The sequence below is a fragment of the Musa acuminata genome, chromosome BXJ2-3 (genome assembly GCF_036884655.1).
Source record: "Musa acuminata AAA Group cultivar baxijiao chromosome BXJ2-3, Cavendish_Baxijiao_AAA, whole genome shotgun sequence".
In the NCBI taxonomy this organism is placed as follows: Eukaryota; Viridiplantae; Streptophyta; class Magnoliopsida; order Zingiberales; family Musaceae; genus Musa; species Musa acuminata.
The window spans coordinates 38,343,884-38,369,859 of NC_088340.1; the positions used below are offsets into that span (position 1 = coordinate 38,343,884).

Below are 25,976 nucleotides of genomic sequence, written 5' to 3' on the forward strand. Positions count from 1 at the left end.
ACATTTTAACCAGGTTTTGAACAGGTAATCCAGTACGGAATAGGTACTTGAGAATCTGATTCCTCCAAGTTGAAATATGTCGAATAGCTAAGTTCCACGTGGATGTGAAGGTGATTGTTTGGTAACTACAACACCTAGGAATATTACGTATAAAAATAATGATGTAAGGGATAGTTTTATTTTTTTTATTAAAAATTCATCAAAATAAGAAAAAAAAAATAAAAAATCGACATAAATTTTAATATGACTCGATAACTTTATATTAAAAAAATTAAATTCTTCAATATATAATATTAATTATAAGACTCTTATCCCCGCTAAGGTATAATCTCATTTGTACATATCTCATGTAAAAATAGAAAGTATAAATCATAAAGATTACTCTCAAGAGTGTCTTATCTTTCATTTTCACCAAAATTTTGAAATTTAAGATGTATTTATATGAATAAATCTTAATTAACTGATGAGTTTTAATTTAATGATGACTCAACCAACTAATTTAAATATAAATATTATCTTATAAAAATATTTACCAATCATAATAATCGTCATGTTGGTGAGTATTTTATCATTGTATATCTCATATAGTAATTCGCTAAAGAGTTTCATATGTCTCTAATTTGAATATAATTAATATTAATAAAAATATTTACCAACCATTAAAAAAAAAGTCATTGATCTTAACATCATCATTAGCTAATATGATTTTATTATTAAAAAAAGAGAGAATGCTTTTATATGAACATTAATACAAAAAACTATATGAAATTACATAAGCATGAAAATAAAATATATTAAACATCATAATACTACTACTACTACTAATAATACCAGACTGACTTCATGTTCTTAGAGTGTTACAAAGGAAGTTAAGAATCTAAAGTTTTATTACATCCCTAGGAAATAGCTCATAAGGTTGCTAGTTTGGAAGAATAAAACATATTTTCTGATAGGATTGTTAGTGTTTGGACAGCCCACTATTGAATTTTAGCTAATGTAAATTTGATTTATTTCAAAATATATAGATTGTAAAAAAAAAGAAAGATAATTGGCATATGAACATTAAATACAAAAAATACAAAATCATATAAAAAGAATATAATAATAATAATAATAACATGACTGCAAGGGTATACTTTGGAAAAAGAAAAATGAAGATATATTTTTGCAATATGTCATTATGCTTTTTGGCATCTCATCTGCCTAACAATGAATAATATAAACTCTTTAGAAGGGCATATATGAAAAAAGCAATTTGAGATCGAAGGGTAAAATTGAAATTTTGTCCACGAAAATTTTCGTGTTAAGCCCGCCCCCAAACCATTTCAAATTTCTCCAAACCCTCTCTCCCTCCCCCCATTTCGACATCGACCGAGTTGGAGAAGGAAGAAAGGGAGCAAACCCGATCCTTCCCCACTCTCCCGGCCGGCTTGGAACCCTCAACCCCTCTCTAATTCATGTCGTCCCGAGTCCCCTGCAAGCCCCCTCTCCCGCCTCGGAGCCCCACGCGTGCCAAGGTCGTCTCTGCTCCGGCTCCCGCCTGGATGTAGGGTTCCTGAATGATTCCCCTTCTTTGGTTCTTGCAGAGAAAGGAGAATGTGGATGAGGCGTCCCTCGACAAGCGGCGTCGGGTCGTGGCGGGCAAGACGGGGGCGTCCCCTAACGACCGCGGGCGGCAGGTGCTCTCCGCCGTCAACGCCGGCCCTGATCCTGTCGGGAACCGTGATCAAGTCGCCCCTGCTGAAGGGTCCGACGGCGGTAACGTCGCCGCGATTGAGTTCGAGTCGAGGGAGGATGTGGAGAGGCTGCTGGGTGAGAAGATGAAGGGGAAGAACAAGAATGATTATAAGGTGAACGACCTAGTCTTGACTCACTGGGGACCAATTTTATGTTCTCAATTACATGGAGCTTTTGTGCTTATTGTTTGGGACGTGTTTCATCGATTTGCAGGGGAAAAGTGAGCAGATGATGGAGTACATTAAAAAGCTTAGGGTTTGCATTAGATGGTACATGGATCTTGAAGATAAGTACTTGGCTGAGCAGGAAAATCTCAGAAATTTGATGGCAGCTGAAGAGAACAGACACAGTGATATTGGTAATTTCTTTGTTTTGCTGTTTACATGGGTAAAAAAGAACTGACATCATTGATGTAACCGAGAATTATGGTCATTAGGATCAAACATGTATGGACTTTGTCTTTAGATTGACTGAAAAATTTGCTTCTCTGTTGAAATGTTTGAGCGATTACGCTGTTTCCAGCTCAAGACTTGGGACTATCTTGTCTGCAGAGAACCAGATGAGGGCAAAAGTAACTGAGCTGGAGGCAACAATCGAGGAGTTAAAGAGAGAGTGTGAATCATTGCAGGAGAGATTTAAAAAGGAAGCAGCAGATAAACTGGTGGGAGCTTTTGGAAGTATAATCCTAATATTTGATTATTGCCCGTTTGCCTGATTGGATCTTCTGTAACAATGCAGGCTGCCATTAAAACTTATGAGGATGAAAGGGATGCGCGAATTGCTATTGAAAGTTCACGTGCAGCTCTGTCTCAAGACCTTGAAAGAGTCAGCCAAGAGACTGGTCGGCTTAATGATCAGGTAGTTAATCACTCAAGTTGGACCTGCAATACTTTTCATGAAGATCCATTTTAACAATTATTGTTTCCATGCCAGTTAAAAATTGTCCAAGACAACAATAAGAGATTGCAGGAATACAATGCCAGTTTGCAGCTGTACAACAGCAATCTTCAAGCTGATGCTTTGCAAAATGGTGAGACCATCTCAAGGTTGCAGAATGAGAAGAGTGCTATAATGGAAAACTTATCTGGTCTAAGGGATCACATAAATTCACTCAAAAGTCAGTTGGATTCTTCTAGGGTGAGTCTTATTATTGTTTTCTTGTTTTGTCATGCATTTGATGTGGAATTTTATATTTGTGGTTCAAATGAATTTAGGTGATTGTTTGCTTGGTTGTATCATACTGTTGGCTGCTACCTCATGCTTGCATGCATGTGTGCATGTGTGTGTGTCCTTTGGAATACGTATGGGTTCTCTTTCAAGTCAATTCTCAATCTAGTCGTTTTATGGGCGAAGCATGATGCACCATATTTGATTAAAATTTTCATTTTAATGTTTTACTTCAACACATACTCATCATGTAGGCATGTTGTTATGGCAGAAGGGGTTATTTCTTTTTTCTTCAATTGCAAATCCTTTGCATTGGACCAGCCTTAAAGATCAAAGATTATACAGAATATATGAAAGTAGCTATTTGTTTTTTAGTATGTGCCTTCATGTGTATCAGCCTTTATACGTTTGACATGCATTATATAGTCCTATTAATTTCACTAGTAGTTGGGTTGCTTTGTTATTATTATATTTTTTTTTCTGAAATGAAGCCAAAAAAATAATCTTAGTTTTGTACTTTTGGTTTACAAGTTTTTATGTTGTTTATTTAGTCAATTTTTAATAAAATAAAGTTACTTTTGGTTTTTGTCTCCCATTTATTTGCTATTTCATCGAGCTTTCTTATGCAATGTAATATGAATGATCCAACTTAATGAGAACTGTTTCATTAACTTTTTAGGCCTAGGATCATGTGGTCCAAAATGCTTAATTTAATTGGCTTATAAGTTTAAATGGCTTGATAGGTCTAGTGTCATCGAGTATTATCTAAATCGAGGTGTTATATTTCTCCAATTAAGACTTGATGTCTTGGTCTGAATCAAACACTAGTCTGGTGCACTTCATGCTGTGATATATCATGTCATATCCACATGTATGCCTTTCTCACTAATATCTCTCACCATGCTCAATAGTCTATTATTGATATCACTTGTCATGATCCATGATGATTGGATAACTGATATCTAAACTTGATAAGCAAGAACCACATGACTTAAATGTTTAAGTCCAAATTAATTATTGTAGACCCACACTAATCCTATAAACAAATGAATCAGTCTCTCATATCTGATCTGAGACTAAACTGGGGTATCACCGCAATACTTGTGCTTTATTATAATATTAATCGATTCCAATTTCTTCAATTTGAATGATCTATTGTAACTTAATGTCTTACCCACATATCAAACTCATCATTTTTAACATTAAATTTTCATTAGCGGCAGGATCCTAATATGATCTTTGCTACATCTTAGAGAGGCCTACTAGAGTGCTATGCTAACATTTTTTTTCCTTAATTCCATGAGGTGAACACACACTAGATGTCTTAAATACTTGAAATTGAGATACACAATGCCACCTCTTTGGTAGAGACGCTGACCCGTGGGACACTATGGGTTTGATCTGCCTTGGTTGCAATTTATCCATTTTGCTGGATAAACATCCAGCTGTTCTTGGGTCTAGGGTTTTTCTCGTGAGATAATAGTATTAATTAGAATTTAGAAACTTGATTACATAGATTTTTTTCACCCAACTTATTTGACAAGCTTGAGTATTTTGCATATTTTTCTCTTAGTGCCATCTCTCCTTACATGACACAGTTACTTGGTTGTTGTGCCAGTCTTCTCAACAAGTGGCAGTTAAACAGAAAGAGGATTTAATGAAAGAAATAAGTTGCCTGAGAAGTGAATTGCAGCAAGTAAGGGATGATCGTGAACATTCACTAGAACAAGTCCAGAGTTTGACTCAAGAAGTTGCTAAGTTTAAAGAAATTACTGGGAAGTCCTCGAAAGATTTGGATATGATAACTACAAAAACAATTGCACTAGAGGTTTGTTTGCACCTTAGCCATAATAAATCTTTTGTTACTTGTGTACAACACTTATTTTGTTCATAACGATATGTAGGAGACCTGTGCTTCCCAAAGGGATCAAATACGGCTATTGCAGCACCAGCTTGCTGCTTCAAATGAGAAATTGAAGGTTGGTAGTAGTCACTCATTCAGTCATCTGGCTTATGCCTTTCTTTGACATTGTTTTAGTGCATTTCTGTTTGAAAAAGGGAGTAGTTCTTTTCTACACAAAATTTGTTTCTCTTCACTCTGTAATGCTGCAAATATCCAGTCTTGACTTTTTTTTAATTATTTTTTTGTAGCAAGCTGATATGACAGCCACTGAAACAATGTCTGAATATGAAGAACAAAAGAAAACTGTAAATGACTTGCAAAATCGTCTTGTGGAAGCTGAGTTTCAAATTCTGGAAGCCGAGAAATTGCGAAAAAAACTGCATAATACTATACTGGTACTTTTAGTTTTCTTATATCGAATTTGCTAAGTGTTTTGGATGCTAAGACCATATGCTGTTGCAGGAACTTAAGGGAAATATTCGAGTCTTCTGTAGAGTTCGCCCAGTTTTACCTGACAATGATTCTAGTGGCACAGATGGAGCCGTGGTTTCTTATCCAACCTCAATGGAAACTGCAGGCCGGGGCATCGACTTGATGCATAGTAGTATGGATATGTTTCTGTATCAGTCTTTTAAGATACTATATTTAGATTATGCCTGTTGTTTTATAGCTATTTCTAGTGTCATGAGACACTGACCATGTCAATTATCTTGTTAGCAGCTCAGAAATACTCTTTCACTTTTGATAAAGTATTCAATCATGAAGCTTCACAAGAAGATGTGTTTTTTGAAATCTCACAGCTGGTGCAGAGTGCACTCGATGGGTACAAGGTGGTTTAACGAATCATTTGATCTTGTTTTTTTTATGTTCATAACTGAAAATGACACCTTTTCTTGCTGCATCACCCCCAATTCAGTGTTGTCAAGAGTAATCTTTTGCTCTCTATTAATTGTCTGTTGACATACTGTTTAACTAAACTTTCTTTGTATTCTGTTTCAATTATTTGGCTAGCTAATGCTTGTAAGAATTAAATCACCTAACTCTTGTGAGTTTATTGTATGTTTGGGACAGGTATTATTAGATCTTGCCATTTTTTTGGGTTGTTCGTTTATCTAAAAATACTTACTATCACAAATGGCAGGTTTGCATTTTTGCTTATGGGCAAACTGGTTCTGGTAAAACATTCACTATGATGGGGAACCCAGAAATTCAAGAACAGAAAGGGCTTATACCCCGTTCTTTGGAGCAGGTGTTTGAAACTAGCCAATCATTACAATGTCAAGGTTGGAAGTACAAAATGCAGGTAAACTTCTGTTCTTAATAGTTTGCCTTATCATATAACATTTGGTTTGCTTATTCCCCATCCATTTTTGCAGGCTTCCATGCTGGAGATTTACAATGAGGCAATTCGTGACTTGTTATCACCAGGTCGGCCAAGCAGCCTAGAGGCAAATGCTGCTGTTAACAAACAATATTCAATCAAACATGATTCTGGTGGAAATACAATTGTATCTGACCTTACCATCGTAGATGTATGCAGTATCAAGGAGGTGTCTTTTCTCCTACAACAGGCTGCACAGAGCAGGTAACCATTAGTCATTTTTCTGTCCAGTTTTTTTTTTCAGCAGTGATTTAATGGACTCGATAGCTTAGACTTTTTTCAATATTATTTGGTGAATATCTGCACAGAACTATTTACTGTTCATATTAGGCTTGATCTTTTCACACAAGATATACTTGTCCGGAGTAGCTAGATCGAAGTACTTTGTATCAGTCATGAAAAGAAACTTTCTTAGCTTTGGAAGTAGCGGTGAATCTCATATTGTCTAGCAAATCTGAGGATAACTAACTTTGAACATTGGAGGTTAACCAATCTCTATGTGGTGTTAGTTTTTGGTTTATAATTAAATGCAAACGTATTTTAAGCTACAAAATAAAGACTGCTGCATCAAACTTTATCAACCATATCAGAACTATCAAAGAAAAGTGATACTGGAAGCATGGGATTATCTGTCTTCCTTATTGGCTTGTGTTCACTAACATCAATATGGATCTCTGTCTGTTTTGTCTTATCTATTTCAATGAAATAATTTGCCGGCATACTAATAGACTGTTGAATTCCTTGGCCAGATCTGTGGGTAGGACACACATGAACGAACAGTCCTCGAGAAGTCATTTTGTCTTCACCTTGCGTATATTTGGTGTCAATGAGGTGATCAACCGATTGATATTAATATTGTTGAATTTGTTTTGCCATCCGACATAAATTCTTGTGATTTCATTCCAGAGCACAGAACAACAGGTTCAAGGTGTCCTAAACTTAATAGATCTCGCTGGAAGCGAGCGCCTAGCAAGAAGTGGTGCCACCGGAGATCGCCTAAAAGAAACACAGGTAGTATTACTCCAATTAAACAATGGTGTGTGATTTGTGAAACTGTTCATTGAATTGCTTTTCCCCACTTTTAACGTAGGCAATCAATAAAAGTTTATCTGCCTTGAGTGATGTAATCGCTGCGATCGCTAAGAAAGAAGACCATGTGCCATTTAGGAACTCCAAGCTAACGTATCTTCTGCAGGTATGCAATGTTCCTCCGGGTTTGCATGTCCTTATTACAAACCTTTCCATCTTTTATGCCTGTTAACTATCAAATTGCTTTCTGTGTAATATAGCCTTGTCTTGGTGGAGACTCGAAGACACTAATGTTCGTCAATATCTCGCCGGAATCATCCTCAGCCGGGGAGTCCATCTGCTCACTTCGTTTCGCCGCCAGGGTTAACTCATGCGAAATTGGCATTCCCCGACGACAGACCCAGTCGCGGCCTCTTTTGGATTCTCGATTGAGCTACGGCTGAGGCCTGTGATCGTCTTCGATAACCCCTCATTATCGTGATTATTTAATGATCAATACGGATCTGACATTGTCGCTGTAAGTCTGTACACTAAGGGATTGCAATTGATCATCTGGTGTGGGTTGGGTTTGTAGCATGTGAAGTTGAGGTTGTACGCAGATTGGAGTGTCTACGTGTGTTTGCTAACAACGACTATTAATACTCGAGATATTGTTTTCAACCATGTTTTGGTCTACAAGATTGACTATTATTGTTCTGTTAAAGTCATCTTATGTGGCCCAAAAGTAGAAAGAATTGTTATAGGATGTCAGCAATTGTTCCCTCATTTGATGATCGTTTGGTTTATAACTCTACATGATGGAATCGTAGATGGCAATTATTGCTGTATTCTTTGTAATCGTGATGTCATTCATTCTGTCAACGTCATCTTTTTGCCCAAAAGTAGAAAGATTTGTCATAAAGCAAGTGAATGGCAAAAGATTTTCAAATCAATTTTTTGATTTTTTTTAGAATTATTTTTCAAAAACTGTTCGTAGTATTTTTTTTGGGGTCCAAATCCAAAATATTTTCCTGTTATTATATAAAATTTTCTGTCCAAATCCAAAAAAGCTGTATATTTTTTTAAAAAAATTCTATATAATATTTTTGTTTCAAAAATACTGTGACATCAAAAACATTATTAAAAATAAATTATTGCATTATATTTAAAAAAAATATTATATAGTGTTTTTAGAATACTATACAATGTTTTGTGGATAAAAACCAATCCACAAAATACTATTAAAGTTAATGGAAAAAAAATTAGATTTAGGAAAAAATGGCAACATTTTTAATAAGTATTTTAGAATATTAAAAATAGGAGATAATGGTTTAAATATTTTAAAAAGCTGTATCATCCCGAAAAATTTAAAAAAATTATTTTTCTGCACAATCTACAATTATTATCTCGTTTGGTAATATTTATTTGCCACCACGAAAAAAAAGTCGATTCCATTTGGTTGATTATTCCAAGGCATGTGGTGGGCGGTGGGCCCAGAAATCCTATTGGATAGGGTTCCGCGCAACGCCGTCGGCCACGTAATCCCCCACCCAATCCTCGCTCTAAACGAGCCCTAAATAAAGAAAACAGCCTGGTTTTTACGTTCTTCTCAGACCACAAGACGACGACGAAGAAAAGGGGCCGCGAATAATTTGCCCGACGGCGGATCGATATCGAAATTCTCCCACGGCTCCCGGCCGGAGAAGTTTAGGTTGCCGGCGACGGTTTGGAGAATGGGCTCCACCGAAAACCCTAATTGGTTCTTGGATTGCTCCTTGATCGATGACATCCCCGATGCCGGGGCCGATTTCGGTTGGAACCCTCAGGGCTTCGACCCAGCCTCCAGTGTCAGGTAATTTGAAGCGGATTCTAGGGATTCTTTTTGTCCACCCGTTGCTCGATCTCTTCGCGTGTTGGGTCCCCTCCTTTTTAGCTTCGAAAAATCTGAAATTTCTTTTTCTTGTTTGGTCGAATGGGGATTTCTTTAATTTTGTGCTTGATGCTGCTGCTGAGGCGTCCTGACTCTACTTCGAATGGTCATTCTTGATCCTTTGTAGTAGTTTGTCTCTGTTAGTTGCATGTTTTCGGATTATAGACTCACTCGTGCATAAATTGTGAATAATTTGGACATATGTATTATGAGAACCTTTAGGTTTTGTGGGGAAATCATTTGTAGTTGCTTGCTAGAATTTATTGTGGTCTGAAAGAAGACTAATCAATTTACCAAACGATCATGCATGGTCTGAGCTGCTTCATCATTCAGATCGATCTTTCACTGTGTTTTTACTTGATTGCAAACAAATTTGTTGGTATGGTACTGGTTATAACCTAGGTTTCTTACTGTGGTCTAGGATAATACGCTGTTCTAGAACCTTTTTGTTTGTCCTTGTCATCTAAATATGCTGGTGCTAAGCAAGATGTGTTTTGGTAGTAATGATATCAATTTGCAGTGTACTTGTTATTATGTAAGGCGTAGTAGACTGACCATAATATTTGATCTTTAATGGTGTAGGATGAGGTAATTTATCCATTGAAAATTCTTTCTTGGTGCTTTTCATGAGTTCCAAATTTATGTTAGTATGGTTAGAGAAAATATTTCCTATTTGTGATTATGTGCTGTGATTTTTCTCACTATAATTCTTTTCCTCCATTTTATGTTCCTAACTAGGATCAAGGGAGTGACCATGGTATGTCTGAACGAATATGATTGTCCTAGTATATAGCACACTGAAGAGGAGTTTTGGACATGATTAAATGTCTCAAATGTAATTTCAATCCAACTGATAACTTCCCTCTGATGATGAAAATAAAATTTTTGTATGAACGGAAAGTCCTTGCACGAAAACTCATATTGGAACTCCAAAGCACATATTTAGTCAGAATAATTATATATTCATCTGGAGAAAAGAATAAACATGGCATTTAATCAAACAGAGATGAGTTTTGGTTTTACATCTTTAATTGTCGATCCAATTGGAATCCAACCCACATGGTTAAGGCTCAGTATCTGGTGACATCGAGCAAAGATATACTCTCAATCTTTTGAAGCTGTGATCCATGCCAAACCTGGCTTGGATTCCATTTTCTGTTTAATAGACAGTGGCTAGGTGCTGGAGAGTGTCAAGCTTAACTATGTGAGAACTTTATATGATTCTATGGTAACATAGCTTAATTATCAAAAACAAAGCCTTTAATTGGATGGCAATCTTATTCCTTGGGGCAAATATTTTTTGCAAAACTGAAAATATAATAATATTGTTAATAATCTTAAATAACAAATGGTCAAATTTGTTTATTTTTTGTTTCACCTTTCATCTCAGACTAAATTGTACCAAGATTTTTCGTTTCTGTTGGTACATAATTATCTAAAGCTCAAGATCTGTTACCAGGAGACATATTGGAAAGAAGCAGTTCATGTTCTAAGGTTAAGTTTGCCGAGTGGGCTTCCATTGGTTGTTTGAAACACATTTATCTTTGCATATCCTTACTGAGGCATTGTTGGTGAATTTCTTCTTCTTAATTATTTTGACATCCTGCTTTGATATCTTTTCTTAGTCATATTTGTAGCAGTTAACTATGTTCTTGGCATGGAGTACCTTGAGGCTTCAATTGGGTGCTCCATTCATGAATCTTGAAATATCAAAACCCTTTTAGGGATCTGCAATCTGTATAGTATGTCATTTCTCAGCATTGGAATGTTATTGAAAAACTTAGTTTACATCACTTGCAACAAAAGAAATAAGGTATACTTTTAATCTTTTGAAGCTCTGACCTATGCCAAAGCTTACTCGTATCTCTGTTTCTGATTAATAGAAAGCGACTAAGTGCTTGAGAGCGACAAGCTTAACTATGTGAAATCTTTATATGAGTTTATGGTGACATAGCATAGCCTTCAAGAAGGAAGTTTTCAATTGGATGGTTATCTTATTCCTTGGGGCAAATATTCTTGCAGAATTATCTACAATGAGTTATGTTGATGCATCGGCTAAAGTGTGGACAAAATGGTCTATCTTGCCTCGTAGTAATGTTAATTTTCTTAAATAAACAAAAGGTCAACATTTTTTCTTTTCCCTTCAGCTTTCATCCCAGACTAAACTGTACCACTTTTTTGGTTTTATTCAGACATAGTTATCTAAAGCTCAAGATATGGCAGTAGGTGACATATTGGAAATAATCAGTTCATGTTCTAAGGTTAAGTTTATCAAGTGGTCTTCTAGTGGTTATTTGAAACACCTTTTATGTTTGCGTATCCCTACTGAAATATTGTTGGAGAACTCTTTTTTCTTTAATATTTTGACTTCTTGTTTTGATATCTTTTCTTTTTCTTATTTGTTGCGATTAACTACATTCTTGGCATGGAGATCCTTGTGGCTTCAATTAGGTGCAAAATGCATTTAGACAACTGTCTAAATACATTTATATCACGATGAGTGAATGGGGAGGATGACCAATATTTTGGGATGAAACTAATGTCAAAATTTCCATTGTTGTATTCAAGAAAAAGAAAACCTCTCTGATGTTGAGAAAGAACCATCAAAATCTCTGATTTTCCCACACCATATGAACAGCTCATCTCTTCCATATTTTTGTGACCTTTTTCCGCTTTTCCTGGTCCCTGTAATGTGATCCTACATCCATTATGCAATAAATGAATTCTTTCATCTTAAAGGCCAATCCATCTAGCATCTGATTCAGCATTCAGGCATGATGATTCTTTTTTGATGTTTGGATATTATTTGCTTTTTATTAGGATAACTGACTCGTTGGTGTGGTTCTTTTATCAGTGATTTATATGATGATTCCTTAGGTTCATACTTTTTATTAATGCATTGATCAAGGGCAAAAATCTGCTAAATCATTTAATCATGGCTTTGATTTTATGACTGAAGATTAATTTGGTCACTTCTTCTAAATCATTTAATTTGATCCAAACATTATTTAGGACATTTAAAAGTTTTGCAATATGATAACCTTCTCATTCTTTATGCTAAAACCCATATGACCAACATTTGCGTTTGCTATTACATGCCTATGATGTGTGTTAATATGTACCAGCTATTATCTCGGACTGAAATTTGCATTTGTACTGATTTTCATTGTTTCACCTAGCTTCGTTAGATATATTTTTCTTTTAATTATGTTGTATCTTCTTCTTTATGTTATCTTCTTTTTTTTTCACAGCTTCTTACATGAATCTTTCTTTTGCCAGTGTGGAAATTGATAGCTCCTTTGTAAATTCTGATGGTCTGAAAGAACCAGGCTCTGCAAAGCGGTTTGAGTCCTTGTGCTTAAAGATCAAGATTTAGGATCCTTATAGTATTACTTTATATACAGAATTGTGTGTCACTTTTGTAAGTTTGAATCATTCATGGGTTGCAGTTCCAGATCAGAATCCTGCAGTAATCCAGCCTCCAAAGCCTGTAGGGAGAAGATGAGAAGGGAAAGGTTAAATGATAGGTAAATTTTCCTTATTTGTACATGCTTAGTACTTATATTATGTTTTATCCTCCTTCATAGTTTCAATCTTTTGCAATGAAAGGTTCTTGGAACTGAACTCTCTTCTTGATCCTGGGAACCCACCAAAGATGGACAAGGCAGCTATTTTAAGCGATGCTGCTCGTTTGGTGACTCAACTGCGCAATGAAGCACAGAAGCTAAAAGAATCAAATGAAAGTCTCCAGGAGAAAATAAAAGAATTGAAGGTATGTCTTTCTTTCATTTTACACTTAGCTCTATGCTTGTGTGTGCTGTCAATACTAAGATATCTGTACCTGTAGATTGTGAAATCTAATTAGTATTCAACTATAGTTTGTTAGTTGCCTCTTTCTTTTCTTTTCACTTAAATTCCTTAATTTCAACAAGGTTGAGATGAGTGTATATCCAAATTCTTTGGATGATATGCTGTTGATATTTACGAATGGGATCTAGTGTATGAAGTTCCCACCAATGTGGACAAGAAAGAATAAAACGCTCAAGAAAGAAGAAAGACCATAGCTGTTTTTAATAACATACGCTGTTTCGATGGTAATGAAAAATAGAAGAAAAGAAGTTAGTTTCTGACTTCCAACATGTAACATGGTATGGTCTTCTTAAGATTAACATATTAGTGGATTCACTACAAAATCTTAATAAAAAAAGGAGTCTTGCATGAAATTACCTGTCACAATTTTCTCCAGTTGAAATATTCTTTCTAAAATGTGTTTTCTTAGAACAAAAGGCTACATCTTCTAGTTAATTCCTTCGTTGCCATCTCATTAATGGGAGTGTGCTGCTCTGCAGGCTGAGAAGAATGAGCTTCGTGATGAGAAGCAGAAGCTAAAGGCCGAGAGGGGGAGTCTGGAGCAGCAAGTAAAGCTCTTGAATGCCAGATCAAGCTATGTGCCTCAGCCACCTTTAGTACCAACCCCTTATGGAGCCCAAGGGCAAGCTGCCGGACACAAGCTCATGGTCCCGATCATCGGCTTCCCTGGGTTCCCGATGTGGCAATATATGCCGCCTTCTGATGTCGATACATCACAGGATGCAGATAAATGTTCACCTGTTGCTTAAGCAACCGGGAGATCAAGCTGAGTGGCTTATTGTAGCTGATGCTATATGAGTTATATTTGGTTTCATGTTGAATCATTGATGTGGAGGCTTATCTGATTTGGAGACTTTTTTTTGCCAGAACACAATTCTATTTGTCATTGATGTGCTACCTATATCTTGTCTTGATTCCCCATTCTAATGTGGAAAAAAGATTGAGAAACTTCCTTGATGCATTTTGGGATTATACTTAAGCTGCTGATGTTTTTGTTTGATCTGTGATTGTTTTGTATGCATCTACACAAGTCAAACTACTGAGTTCTTCTTTCATTGTCTACTTTGAAGTCATTACAGTGAATCATGTTCTTCACTTTAATGAATGCTATTTGATCTTTTCATTATTTTTGACAAAAAATAATGACAAATAACTCTTTAGATTACTCTTGATTTTTCTATCAAATAAATATTAGAAGAGTACGAAGCTTATCATGCAATGATGTGCGCTTGTTTTGATGCGTCAACAAATATATATGCGAAGAACGTGCCATGAACATGCAACCCTACATCGAGGATATGAGTTGGGCAATTCATATCCATGTGATGAGCATATTTTGATTTCAATCCACGAGGTGCTATCATGCTTGTAGTAATATACTGACACTAAGCTTTGAGTTGACTTAAGAGTTGGTCAACTCATGGGAAGAAAGCTAACTCTACAAGTCTGATTCCAATTCAAAGAAAAGAGAAGCCAAGCTGTAATCTGTGAATACGTTTCATCCCGAGATCAGAACAAATGTAGAAAGCAATCAAATGAATCCAAAACCAGTAGAATGGCGTCTATTTCTCTCTCTCTCCATCTTTCTCCACAGAGCTCAAAGCGCCGCCGCCACCACCACCATCGCCATCATCATCGAGATCCCGATCCCGAGATCTGCAGCAACCTTGGCATGCACGCAGGCCCCGCCCGCCGCTCCCATCGGAGCCGGCGGCGAAAGAGACAAGGGCGGAAACGGCAGCGACGGCGGATCGGCGGGTCCGTCGGGCGGGAAGTCCGGTAGCGGGGAGGGCGGCGGCGAGCCCGACGAAGCTACGCGGACGGCCATCTTCATCCCGCTCCTGCAGTGTCCCGCCGTCCCGCAGATGAAGTACCGCGTCCCTGCGGCCTTCAGCGCGACGGTGGTGTTCCCGCTTTTGTCCGACGATATCGGATTGCTTGGCGTCCCGCACGAGCCGTAGGCGACGCTCGTCACCTCCAACACGTCGTGGCTCGATCCATACAGGAAGGCTGCATGCCAAGAAGAAGAACACAGGCGAAGTTATTGCAGTTGCAATGCACGTACTGCATTTACTTGTACGTGATATCTTTCTTCATATATATATATGAATATAATGAATGCAACGCATGATGAACTGACACCTTACAAAGAAGAGGAGATGGAGAACAAGAAAAGATGAAGAGAAAGGGAAACAGAAGAGGGACTTACTCAATGTATCACCAGGTTGGAATGTCTTGGTTGAAGCCCAAAGAGTGTAGTTAGTGCGTAGATCCCATCCACCTGTTGGAGCTCCTACAACATAGTTCCTCCCCCTTGCAAATCCAGCCATTGCTGCCATTATGGCAACAGCCATTAGAGCCCTCAGCATGGCTCCCCAGAGAGAGAGAGAGAGAGAGAATGTATTGGTGTGTGGAAGATGGGAAAGCATGTAGATCTTATACACACGGATGGAGGTAGGAATGATTGCTGACAGATTGGCAATGCCCCCATAAAAAACACAGTAGCGAAGACTTTTGAGTTCTCACTCCACGAAACAAAATATTAAGTATTGGATTGAGATCACTTGTGAGATTCACAGAGATGCTGTATGACCTTCTTGTTCATGGAAGTCACATCCTCAAGTATAAGCACAATGATACATTGACTGGGAATCAACATATTTGTATTCATGTTATCCTATTTGATCGGATTGTGATAAATGATATTAGATTTTTTAAAAATTAAAAATAATAGTTAAATCTGCAAATACAATTTTATTAGGCAATCAACTTATTATTATTATTATTATTGTTGCTAAAAAAATGGTATATGACTTATAATTTATCAAAGAAAATTCATTATTTTTAGGATTCTACAATAATTATTTCCTTCAATTAATAACAATAATAATATATATTACTATTATATACGAAGATAAATAAAAATAATTGTAATAAAACGGTTTATTCCTCCTCGCTGCATGAAACTTCGTGATCGTTTTCTTGATGCGATCAAGGCCGTGAATTCCACTCTGCTTCACCGCACCTCGTCTCTTGATGCGATCAACAGCCGTTGGTTCCGCCCAACTACCCCCTCCCCACCCTTTCACCGCCCTCCTCCCTCCTTGAATCCCTCCGCGATCGTGGAGGGGCCCCTCCGTTCCGACTACTCCCCCCATCTCGTTTTCTTGATGCGATCGTGGCCGTGGGATCAAGAACCCGTTGTTCAATGTACGGACCTCTCGCACCGCTCTGCTTCGCCGTATAACCACCGGTCTCCTCATCGATTCCTTCTCTCTCTCTCTCTCTCTCTCTCTCTCTCTCCAATCTTTTCGAGCCCTCTCGATATGGTGTCGCCGTAATCCTCTCCGCCGCTGCCGCCGCGTAACAAGGCGCACGAGGTACACCAACTTATTCTCCAATCTATCTTGGTTTCTGCTTCCGCTTCTACGATGCGATTGATCCAACTCGAATCCGAGGTATCCAGGTTGAGATTTAAGCTTCTACGACCAAAAATATGTGCGTGTTCTGCCGCCAAGAATTGTAGGCTTATATTGGCTGCAAGAATTTGGATTTGTGCTTCTCTGGATGTTGGGTTAGCTAAAAACAGCAAGCCTATACAATAAATTCTTCCGACGCACATTACGTTCTTAGGGTTTGCCATCTTGTTTCTCGTCACGTAGTACCTCGGACATTCAGTGCTTTCCTTGTACTGTCGAGGAGTCTTACCTGATCTTTTTCTGATGCGGAATGTGCATCTAGATTCTGTTTCTGAAAAATGTAGGATAACGAACAGAACAAGAGTGTTTTCTTTTTGAGGGAAAGCTTTTTTCCCCATTAATTATGAGAAATAAGATCTGAAGGTTATCGCTGTTACTTTTCATTGACATAGGAAACCTTTATAGTAGTATTTATGAGGTATTATGCGGTGGGTTTTGGAAGAGGAAAGAATATCTAGTAGTTATATTGATATGATAACACATTTGCTTGATAGAGTTGTTACTTGCTTGAATAGTGGGTGGCTTTTCACTATCTAAGAGTTCCTGACAATGGATGAACTTGATCGACATTTCCAGGATAAACTTCCATTGTTTGCTAATAGTATTAATTGATTGAAAATAATGTGGTCAATTTTGAACTAAACTTGAGTTAGGAAGACAAATATTAAAGTAATGACTGGACTAAGTAGGAATAAAACCATGTTCAAGTTCCAAAGAAAATGGAAAGAGAAAATTGAGAGGAAAGATAAAATAAATGGACAAGATGTTTCAGAAATTCAAAGATTTAGAAATCTTGGATTTACCATTCATAATGAGGGAAGATTGTTGAAAACATTATATATGGAGATACATTGGGATAGTTAAAGTACAGCATCAAGAGTATTGTTTAATTGCCATGTGCCTTTTGGATTAAAAAGAAAATTAAGTTGCAAGTACAGTTACATTTCACGAATTAAGCTTATTAATATTTTACTAGGTAAGGAAACAATACTTAAAGTTAGTGTGCTAAGTTAAGGAGGCTGATATGGATGACTTGGTTATGAAAAAAAAGTTAATTAAGAAATAGTTCCATTCATTACCAATTAAAGTTATTGTAATTGTCTAAAATGAGCAAGAACTGTTTAAGCTGGTATGCAATTGCTTAAAGCAGATCTGTGTATGGACTGGTTAGACGAATCAAATATTTAAGATCAATAGTGTAAGGAGAAGCAGAGGAACATATTGGAAATATTGAAAGAGATCTGTTGGTTTGCATTTTTGACATTTGATATTATTTCAACATAAACTATTGGTTAGAGAAGATCCATGTTATCAAATCCAAATAGTTTGAACCTTACATCATATTGTTATTGTTTTCGTTGTCACTGATGTTTTTCGGTTGGCGTGATTTTGATAACATCTTGGTCTTGATGGTCATGCTTAAATTTATCTGATGTAGTTTCTTCTCCCTAACGCTGTTTTGCTTCCATTCATGCCACATAATGGCCCTCATTTTCCTACGACATTACTTCAGTTTTCACTTTTCATTATGAATTTTGTTATCCATACTTTATTTCAAGTGCTTCAAAGACATTGTGAAATAAATTATGCGCATAACCTTTGCCCTGACCAAATGACTGCATGCTGCTTGCACTTTTTAATTACTGGCTTCTTTGTCAACCATGTAACATGGAACTGCATCTGCGAATGGATAGAATAGTGAGTGCTTTCCATATTTTTTCTAGTTTTGATTAGATGCTTGAAGTCCTATGGCTTTTCAATTCATATTAAGCTAATATCTCCGTGTGGTGCCAAGGATTGTTGATTCTGTGAAGAAAACAAAAACTGTGAATTTTGTAATTTGGGATTCAATCATAATCTTTTGGATGGTTACAAACTCACAGTTTCTGATATCAGTGTCATAATGTTTGCAGGTTTTTCGATGTCTTTACTCTTAAGGTAGGCCGTCTCTTGAAAATCTGTTATGAACAGGAATGTTAAGTTGTTGTTTAGTTGGATGCACTGAGCATCTGTATTCAACTAGACTTGTATGCATACATGAATGCCTAATCCCCATAAATACTGGGTTCACTTGCCCCATGTCAGTGACCTCTAGTGCAAGGTTTGCAATACTGCCTAGTATGGTACGATACAAGCAGTATTTACTGCTGATTCCATAGGTTACCGGTACATGGACCAGTGTAAACCAGGTGGTACACCTGGACCTGTACGGGGTGGTACAAGCCCTGTGCCGCTTGGTACAGGGTTGGTACCACCTGGTACAGGGTGGTATGGGCTCTGAACCAAGAAGTTTCTGTTTTATTTTTTCAGACTTTTTTAGGCTTTTTTTGAGACTTGGAATGTTTCGGTTCGAGTCCTAGTTGGTATGTACTTTGCTCTAGTGTCTTAAAATTTCAGTGGATAGATTAGTTTAATTTGAGGTCCAAATACTACCTGCTACTGAACTGCATTGTGTTACCCTAATCTTGGATCTTCATTTATTGCACTTTAAAATCTGTGTTATTCCAATATCTTTCTTTCTTATCTTTTGGGGGGTATTCTCATTATATTATTGGATCTCCATCACATTCTTTCTCAATAAAGTAATGTAGTTTTTGATGTTATTTTTTTCCTTTTGCTTGTCAGTGCACTTTTTTATTGATCAATAAAATGCACGGGCCTAGTGCATGCGGCTCCCACCAAAGTTAAGTTTGATGAGGCTCAATTTATGTAGTCTTATCCCTACCAATAGAAAGGTAGTTTCCTTGACTCAAAGGCTGGTCATTCAGATTGTAAGGAGCAGTTTTACTATTGTACTAAGGCAAAGTACATCTTTCGAAAACAAGTAATACATTGTTTGCAATTGTTGCTATCTCGGATTTTTTTTGGAAATGACATTTAGTTAGAGATTGTTTATTGGTTATTATGCTGTTGTTGATGTGACTGCAGAGAGAGGCTTCTGAAATATTTTCTATATGTTGTTTTTAATTTTTATTTCTTTATTGTGTTGATGAGGCAGACAATTGCTTCTCTTTTATTGATTATGCAAAACAACTTTTTGACCAGGTACTTCATCAACCTGATTTCTGCAGTTTTGGGTATGATAAAACATAGAAGATCATGGCAAACATGCAGAGAGAGAACACCATGAACATAATTCAACGAAATCATTCAGACAGGGTTCGACATCGTAGGCATTCAACAGAGGTTTGTTACTTAAAGTACTAACAACCAGTCGGTGTCAGTTTGTCATTACCAGCTCACTATTTCAGAGTTGCGAAACTTTTTTAGTTTACTGGAGTGGTTGATTCTCTAATTGTCACTTGACATTTCAGGAATCAGCACTGTGAGTCATCTTTATAATACAATTTTAGCATATACAATAAATGAGTTAATCTAAAATTTAGTTTGCAAAAGCTACTGGCTCAATATCTTTGGTTTGAAAACTTTGTTCTTCAAATCATTTTTCTATCGTCTTGCCTTGGGGAGAAGGTAATAGGCAGTGTTCTAGTATTCTTGGGTGAAACTTAGAGATCTATTCTTTTAAACTCTTTTCTACGAAAATGAATCAGTCACAGTGCTCGGTCTTAATGCAAGTATGCAACTGTTAAGTGTTTCTATCTGCTTCGTACCTTTCTTTTCATATTAGGATAATGATGCTTCTGTGATTTGACATCCTCTTTCACCAGGAGATCTGGTCAGTATTATTTCTTTTTCTTTTTGTTTTACAGGCTACTCCTGATATCAATGGTCCTGGTGGTGCTAATTTACTTGTCAATGATCAAAACAAGTATAAATCAATGTTTGTTCGGGCACGTTCATCTTTGTGGATGCTGCTTGGGTTTTCGTTGGTTGTCTATATGGGACATCTTTATATTTGTGGTTTAATTGTGGGAATCCAAATTTTCATGGCACGGGAATTGTTCAACTTACGGAAACAAGCTAATGAAGATAGACAACTGCCGGGGTTCAGACTTTTGAATTGGTATGTGCCTAATATTTTGTGAGAGATAATGTTGGAACTTATGGTCAAAGTTTGAATTTCAAACCTGTACTGGTTTCGATAATCTATGAGACCAATACATATTATCAGTATATCAGGTGATATACTGATCTGTAACAACTGAAAAGCAACAAAAAACAAAAACCCTGACTGGTACTAGACCATATGTCTGATATAGGTCCTTTATCGGACTGATTAACACCGATCTGTATGTGCTGTACCAACCAGGTATTCAAAATATTTGTTAAGATGGCATGTTTTCTTGTCATCATCAAGAATTGTTTCGTATATTTCCTTTTGGCTTATGAGTCAACCTTATTCATGGATGTATGGGTGCAGGTATTTTTTCTTCACTGCAATGTTGTTTGCTTATGGACGTTTTGTTAGCCAACAGCTTGTGAACACAGTAGCTTCAGATAAACCGTTATATCAGGTCGTCAATGGGCTTATCAAATATCAGATGTTTATATGCTACTTCCTATATATAGCAGGTTGGTTAATTTTGTATATCATATGTTCAAATTATGTATGGGAGAGTGACCTTTTAATTTAATAGACAGAAAAATTGCATTTTCTCTTTAAAAACCCTATGTTGCTATCATTCTTGTATGGTAAATTTAGAATAGTTGTTTTCCTAAAGTTTATCATTTATATGTGATTATCTGAGAGTCAATAATATTATGTTAAGTTTGAACTCACGTAGTGTTTTTATATTTTTCTTAGGTTTTATGTGGTTCATTCTTACATTAAAGAAGAGGAGATACAAGTATCAATTTGGCCAATATGCATGGACTCACATGATACTTCTTCTAGTGTTTGCACAATCCTCCTTCACAGTTGCAAATATTTTTGAAGGAATTTTCTGGTAACATGCACAATTAATAATCACATTTTTTTGACTGTGTTTGAATTTTAATTACTTAAGTTGTTTTTGTATATTTGAAGTATATCAATACTTGGTACTAATAACTTTCACAATGACACTCTTTTATTTATTATCTAAGTGAAATTTCCAATAACAATGGCTTCAACGTTATGTTGGATGCACTAATGATACTGTTAAGTTTGGATGCATTAATGATACTGTTAGTTTACTTTGGATTAACGTGCACCTAATTTTATTGTTCTTAAGATTATTACATTAAAATCTCTTAGCTTTCTCCCGGGAGAAAGAAAAGGTATTTCTATTGTACTTAAGGTTGTATAAATCTATGCTCATTTGTCAGGTCCACATAATTTTTCTTTTTTTTTATTCAGTGATAAGTCACAACCAGTTGTTCATTTTTATGTGATAATTGGCAATGTCTGATGATGCAGGATACACTTGTAGAATTTGGTGATAAGGCTCAGAAAGCAAATATAAGAAGTAGCAGATAGCATCTAGAAATTTTTACGCTAACTCATTTTTTAATTTCATTGAAATTCATGAAGTGACGTATAACTCCATAATTAGTTTCATCACTTAAAGTCAGTGTTGAAATTATCATGCAGCTGTTGTGTAGTAGTATAGGGCTTTCATGCTGGGTACCAGATCACAAGCATGAGACATAGAGATGATATATGACAATATGTCCTCAACTTCCATGATTGTACACAGTAGATCAATTATTTTATGATGGTATAACTATAATAAACTACATGCACTCTTCAATATTAAATAAATCATGGGCTTCTCGTTTTGTTAGCCATTAAGATTAATAACTTGATCTACCAAATGAAATTTGAGCTAACATTTGTATCGGTGCTTACAACTATTGGACTGATAGGACATCTTTAATGCCTGGTACATGCATATTATTATTGAAATTGCGTGGCACTTTGACTCTAAATTTTAAGAAAAGATTGATCATCTCTTGTTGGATCTATATAAGTTTTAACCAGACAACTCAAGTTATTTTCAGGCTTACAGTTACATATGTTTACTACATGAGAACTACTTATTGTAGACTAATACAAAATATTGACTTATTTTGATACTTATCCATGAAGAAATGAAAGTTTCATATACCCATGAATTTGAGATAACATTTTGAAGATGCTTACAATTATTGGATTGATAGAACATCTTTAAAGCATAGACGGACAAACTCAATACACCAGGGTTTCACTAATTCAGGCTCTAGAGAGGATTAATGTACACAGCCTTAACCTCTGGAAAATGAGGGAGAGTTTGTGTAACTCGAGTTCTTGTCTTACAGGTCGTGAAGAGCCCTTTCTGTATACGAAGGCTCGTCATCTAACATCTCCAAAGTATGACCAATTCATATTATTTACAAAGTTGTGTATTAGCATTTCTTGTGTCTCTAAATTTTAAGGAATTTATTCAAGTTCTATCATGGCTTTGAATTATATATGTTTACAACTTGTAAATGACTTACTATAGTCACTAAGCACAATTTTAAACATCAAGAACTCTTTTGTCAGATCAAATAGGAGGGTGAGCAGTTGTCTTATGGACCAAGTCATTTAAGCCCACTGTTGAAACCATTAATTTAACCACTTGTGGAAGGATTCTGGATAATTTATGCTTGAAAGAGCAAATTGTACTTGTTGTTTGCATAAGGTTATACTAAGGAACAAACTTTGTGATTAATCAGTCGAAAGTCATCATTGGAACTTGGTCTATATATTAAGTGACAATCGATGGCATCTACTGCATGAGCATGAATAGCAGCTTAGCATGTGCCCTTTTTATTTGTTTCTTTTTTTTTTCGGTTTAGGGAGCACAAGAATTTTCTTTGATTTTTTTTCTCCTTCTTGTTTAAGTAATTTAGTTGGTTGATTTCCATTTTGTGGCTGATTTTGGACGAATACAGGTTGCTGTTACCTGCTTCTCTTATTGTTGTCAATGATGTTGCTGCATACTTCTTTGGTTTCTTTTTTGGGAGAACACCATTGATCAAACTGTCTCCAAAGAAAACATGGGAAGGTTTCATTGGTGCATCTTTTGCAACTATACTTTCTGCATTTATGGTAAGTCTGCTTCTTAAACTTTTCTTGAGATAGATTCAGTTTCTCATTTGGGTAAGCTTTTTTATTATGGAATATGGAGTTGGTTATCCTGTTTATGCTGCTGGTATATAGCAGAAATATAAAATATATATTCATTTATTTCTTGGCTGGTCATATTACAATGAAGAATTTAGTTTCACAGTGAACTTAGCTTTGGTATTTACTGATTCATGTCTCTCACTTGTTGAAAATATCTCTTTTGCATTTGTTACTACAGATGTAAGATAATTTGTGCTTCGTCAATAGCTCCCATTATCACTTAATAAATCCATTTTTGTTTGTAACAGAAAGTGCACTTTATTTTTTGAATTTATCTGGATTAGGTAAAATTTTCTCTTCATGGATTAGAATATGGATGGAAATTGCAAATGGATGATATGGTCTTTGCTGAAATATCAGCTTTATCAAGTGGTCTCTTGTTATTAGATGCTGAATTTGCTTTGAAACACTTCATCTCCTTTCACATTAATGGATCATCTTGCTCCTTGATTTTATGAACTATGTTTGATGCAATTTTACTAAAGTGAAGTTGGTATTAGTTTCTAGAGACAATTGAGAGGAATGAAATGCGTAGCTTGATATGGGTGAATCGTTATGAGATTCAAAACATTGATCGATATCTTTTGTCATAGGATTAAAACTTGTGCATAATTAGAAGAATAACTAGTTCAGCTGCCAATTATTTTTGAATTCATCGTCAATTATATTAGATTTTGCATGTGAATGTTTCAATTTATTAACCAGTTTCCTTAGTGTGATGCTTTAGGTGGGAGAGTCGACTCCTAGCTGTTTCGCGGCGAAGATTAGCCTTTGCTGGATCCCCTCGTCTTGAATCTTTGCTTTCACGTTGTCTATAGTGTCCCAGCTCTCAACCTCCAGAGTAATGGTCTTCCCCGTGAGGGTCTTCACGAAGATCTGCATGCCACCGCGGAGACGGAGGACGAGGTGGAGAGTCGACTCCTTCTGGATGTTGTAGTCCGCAAGCGTACGGCCGTCCTCGAGGTGCTTGCCTGCGGAGATGAGCCTTTGCTGCGAAGATGAGCCTTTGCTGGTCCGGGGGGATCCCCTCCTTGTCTTGGATCATACCTCCACGACATTATTCTTGGAGTGTAAACAAATAAAGCATCACACTAAGGAAACTGGTTAATAAATTGAAACATTCACATGCAAAATCTAATATAATTGATGATGAATTCAAAAATAATTGGCAGCTGAACTAGTTATTCTTCTAATTATGCACAAGTTTTAATCCTATGACAAAAGATATCGATCAATGTTTTGAATCTCATAACGATTCACCCATGTCAAGCTACGCATTTCATTCCTCTCAATTGTCTCTAGAAACTAATACCAACTTCACTTTAGTAAAATTGCATCAAACATAGTTCATAAAATCAAGGAGCAAGATGATCCATTAATGTGAAAGGAGACTTACCATCTTAACAAAGATCTGCATCTGTAATGGTTCATCTCCGCAGGCAGGCAAGCAGCTCGAGGATGGCCGTACGCTTGCGGACTACAACATCCAGAAGGAGTCGACTCTCCACCTCGTCCTCCGTCTCCGCGGTGGCATGCAGATCTTCGTGAAGACCGGACCCTCACGGGGAAGACCATTACTCTGGAGGTTGAGAGCTCGGACACTATAGACAACGTGAAAGCAAAGATTCAAGACGAGGGGATCCCGCCGGACCAGCAAAGGCTAATCTTCGCCGGGAAACAGCTAGGAGTCGACTCTCCCACCTAGTGCTCCGCCTCCGTGGCGGGCAGTGAACTCTGCCTATATGCCGTCGTTTGTTACCCTCCCGTGTCGTGGTGTTCGTGAATTGTGTGTCCGTGCTGTTAGTGCCTTCATCATCTAGTGGGTCTATCCGTTGTGCTACGTCTCATCCTGCGTGTGATGGGAGTGTGTTTGTTACTCACCACCACGTTAGACCGACTCTTTCTGTTGCTCTGCTCGTCGAAGTAGGAAAACACGAACTCGTTCATCGACAAGCGCGACGACGGCAACACCGTCTTCACCTTGAACCGGTCGGGTCCCTTCTACTTCATCAGCGGTGTGGAAGCCAACTGCATGAGGAACGAGTCGGTGGTGATCGTTGTCATGGCGGATCGGACCAATCGGAGCTCCTCCTCCTCGAGCCCGCCGCCTTCTCCTTCGGCAGCCTCTTCGCCGCCGCCTCCTCCCGAATCAGCTGAGGCAACACCGGCACCGGCACCAGCTCCGGCCGAGGAGGAGCCCGACTCTTCTCCACCTCCTCCAAACGCGGCTTCTTCGAGGGTGGTGGGCTTCATGGGCTCGGTGGGGTGCTTCATTGGATCAATCATCCTCGTTTTGTGAAGTGTGGCTTGAAGGCATCTCTTTGCTGTGCGTTTTTGGTTCTATTGCCCTGATCCGAGTGCGAATTGCTGGGAATAAGCTGTTTCAGTGCAGCAGCTATTGGATTGATACAAATTAACTATATAAATATATATATATGTAATCTCTTTCTTATTTGTGATATGCTCAC

General features: G+C 37.1%; 4 protein-coding genes across 7 annotated transcripts; 3 read left to right on the forward strand and 1 right to left on the reverse strand.

The window, feature by feature from the left end:
* The first annotated feature begins 1,347 nt into the window (after nt 1-1,347).
* LOC103979048 (kinesin-like protein KIN-14N) lies at nt 1,348-7,999 on the forward strand. Of its 3 annotated transcripts, none has more exons than XM_018822967.2 (17): nt 1,348-1,520; nt 1,587-1,850; nt 1,951-2,095; nt 2,289-2,398; nt 2,476-2,595; nt 2,671-2,874; nt 4,523-4,732; nt 4,809-4,883; nt 5,056-5,202; nt 5,270-5,411; nt 5,525-5,637; nt 5,949-6,110; nt 6,184-6,392; nt 6,938-7,019; nt 7,095-7,199; nt 7,279-7,383; nt 7,478-7,999. In XM_018822967.2, the coding sequence occupies exons 1-17, from the start codon at nt 1,458-1,460 to the stop codon at nt 7,658-7,660; spliced, it is 2,439 nt and encodes an 812-aa protein (XP_018678512.2). In that variant the 5' UTR covers nt 1,348-1,457; the 3' UTR covers nt 7,661-7,999. The 3 variants fall into 3 exon arrangements, with proteins under 3 accessions (XP_018678512.2, XP_018678513.2, XP_009393338.2); XM_018822968.2 differs by having other exon boundaries at nt 1,349-1,520; nt 5,528-5,637; XM_009395063.3 differs by having other exon boundaries at nt 1,349-1,517.
* A 799-nt stretch (nt 8,000-8,798) lies between these two features.
* On the forward strand, nt 8,799-13,957 carry LOC135608105 (transcription factor ILR3-like). Its single transcript, XM_065100578.1, has 5 exons — nt 8,799-9,048; nt 12,406-12,468; nt 12,576-12,653; nt 12,736-12,898; nt 13,476-13,957. The coding sequence occupies exons 1-5, from the start codon at nt 8,930-8,932 to the stop codon at nt 13,743-13,745; spliced, it is 693 nt and encodes a 230-aa protein (XP_064956650.1). The 5' UTR covers nt 8,799-8,929; the 3' UTR covers nt 13,746-13,957.
* A 279-nt stretch (nt 13,958-14,236) lies between these two features.
* Nucleotides 14,237-15,397, reverse strand: LOC135606569 (uclacyanin-3-like). The gene is made up of 2 exons (XM_065097604.1): nt 15,206-15,397; nt 14,237-15,006 (listed from the first exon to the last, which is right to left on the reverse strand). Exons 1-2 carry the CDS (start codon nt 15,363-15,365, stop codon nt 14,594-14,596), a joined length of 573 nt encoding a protein of 190 aa, XP_064953676.1. The 5' UTR covers nt 15,366-15,397; the 3' UTR covers nt 14,237-14,593.
* Nucleotides 15,398-16,265: 868 nt separating this feature from the next.
* On the forward strand, nt 16,266-24,674 carry LOC135608106 (phosphatidate cytidylyltransferase 1-like). Of its 2 annotated transcripts, none has more exons than XM_065100584.1 (7): nt 16,266-16,376; nt 19,521-19,661; nt 20,186-20,439; nt 20,797-20,948; nt 21,181-21,322; nt 23,274-23,430; nt 24,223-24,674. In XM_065100584.1, exons 2-7 carry the CDS (start codon nt 19,575-19,577, stop codon nt 24,253-24,255), a joined length of 825 nt encoding a protein of 274 aa, XP_064956656.1. In that variant the 5' UTR covers nt 16,266-16,376; nt 19,521-19,574; the 3' UTR covers nt 24,256-24,674. The 2 variants fall into 2 exon arrangements, with proteins under 2 accessions (XP_064956656.1, XP_064956655.1); XM_065100583.1 differs by having other exon boundaries at nt 24,236-24,673.
* Nucleotides 24,675-25,976: the final 1,302 nt, after the last annotated feature.

What these genes read in the sequence shown, in the direction of transcription:
- LOC103979048 (XM_018822967.2), top strand. Translation starts at nt 1,458, where the DNA reads ATGTCGTCCCGAGTCCCCTGCAAGCCCCCTCTCCCGCCTCGGAGCCCC. An exon ending in AGGAAGCAGCAGATAAACTG is followed by an intron (nt 2,399 to 2,475) that starts GTGGGAGCTTTT and finishes GTAACAATGCAG; the next exon opens with GCTGCCATTAAAACTTATGA. An exon ending in AACTGCATAATACTATACTG is followed by an intron (nt 5,203 to 5,269) that starts GTACTTTTAGTT and finishes ATGCTGTTGCAG; the next exon opens with GAACTTAAGGGAAATATTCG.
- LOC135608105 (XM_065100578.1), top strand. Translation starts at nt 8,930, where the DNA reads ATGGGCTCCACCGAAAACCCTAATTGGTTCTTGGATTGCTCCTTGATC. An exon ending in GAACCAGGCTCTGCAAAGCG is followed by an intron (nt 12,469 to 12,575) that starts GTTTGAGTCCTT and finishes CATGGGTTGCAG; the next exon opens with TTCCAGATCAGAATCCTGCA. An exon ending in AGGGAAAGGTTAAATGATAG is followed by an intron (nt 12,654 to 12,735) that starts GTAAATTTTCCT and finishes TTGCAATGAAAG; the next exon opens with GTTCTTGGAACTGAACTCTC.
- LOC135606569 (XM_065097604.1), bottom strand. Translation starts at nt 15,365, where the DNA reads ATGCTGAGGGCTCTAATGGCTGTTGCCATAATGGCAGCAATGGCTGGA. An exon ending in CCAACCTGGTGATACATTGA is followed by an intron (nt 15,007 to 15,205) that starts GTAAGTCCCTCT and finishes CTTGGCATGCAG; the next exon opens with CCTTCCTGTATGGATCGAGC.
- LOC135608106 (XM_065100583.1), top strand. Translation starts at nt 19,575, where the DNA reads ATGGCAAACATGCAGAGAGAGAACACCATGAACATAATTCAACGAAAT. An exon ending in GGGTTCAGACTTTTGAATTG is followed by an intron (nt 20,440 to 20,796) that starts GTATGTGCCTAA and finishes GTATGGGTGCAG; the next exon opens with GTATTTTTTCTTCACTGCAA. An exon ending in CTACTTCCTATATATAGCAG is followed by an intron (nt 20,949 to 21,180) that starts GTTGGTTAATTT and finishes TATTTTTCTTAG; the next exon opens with GTTTTATGTGGTTCATTCTT.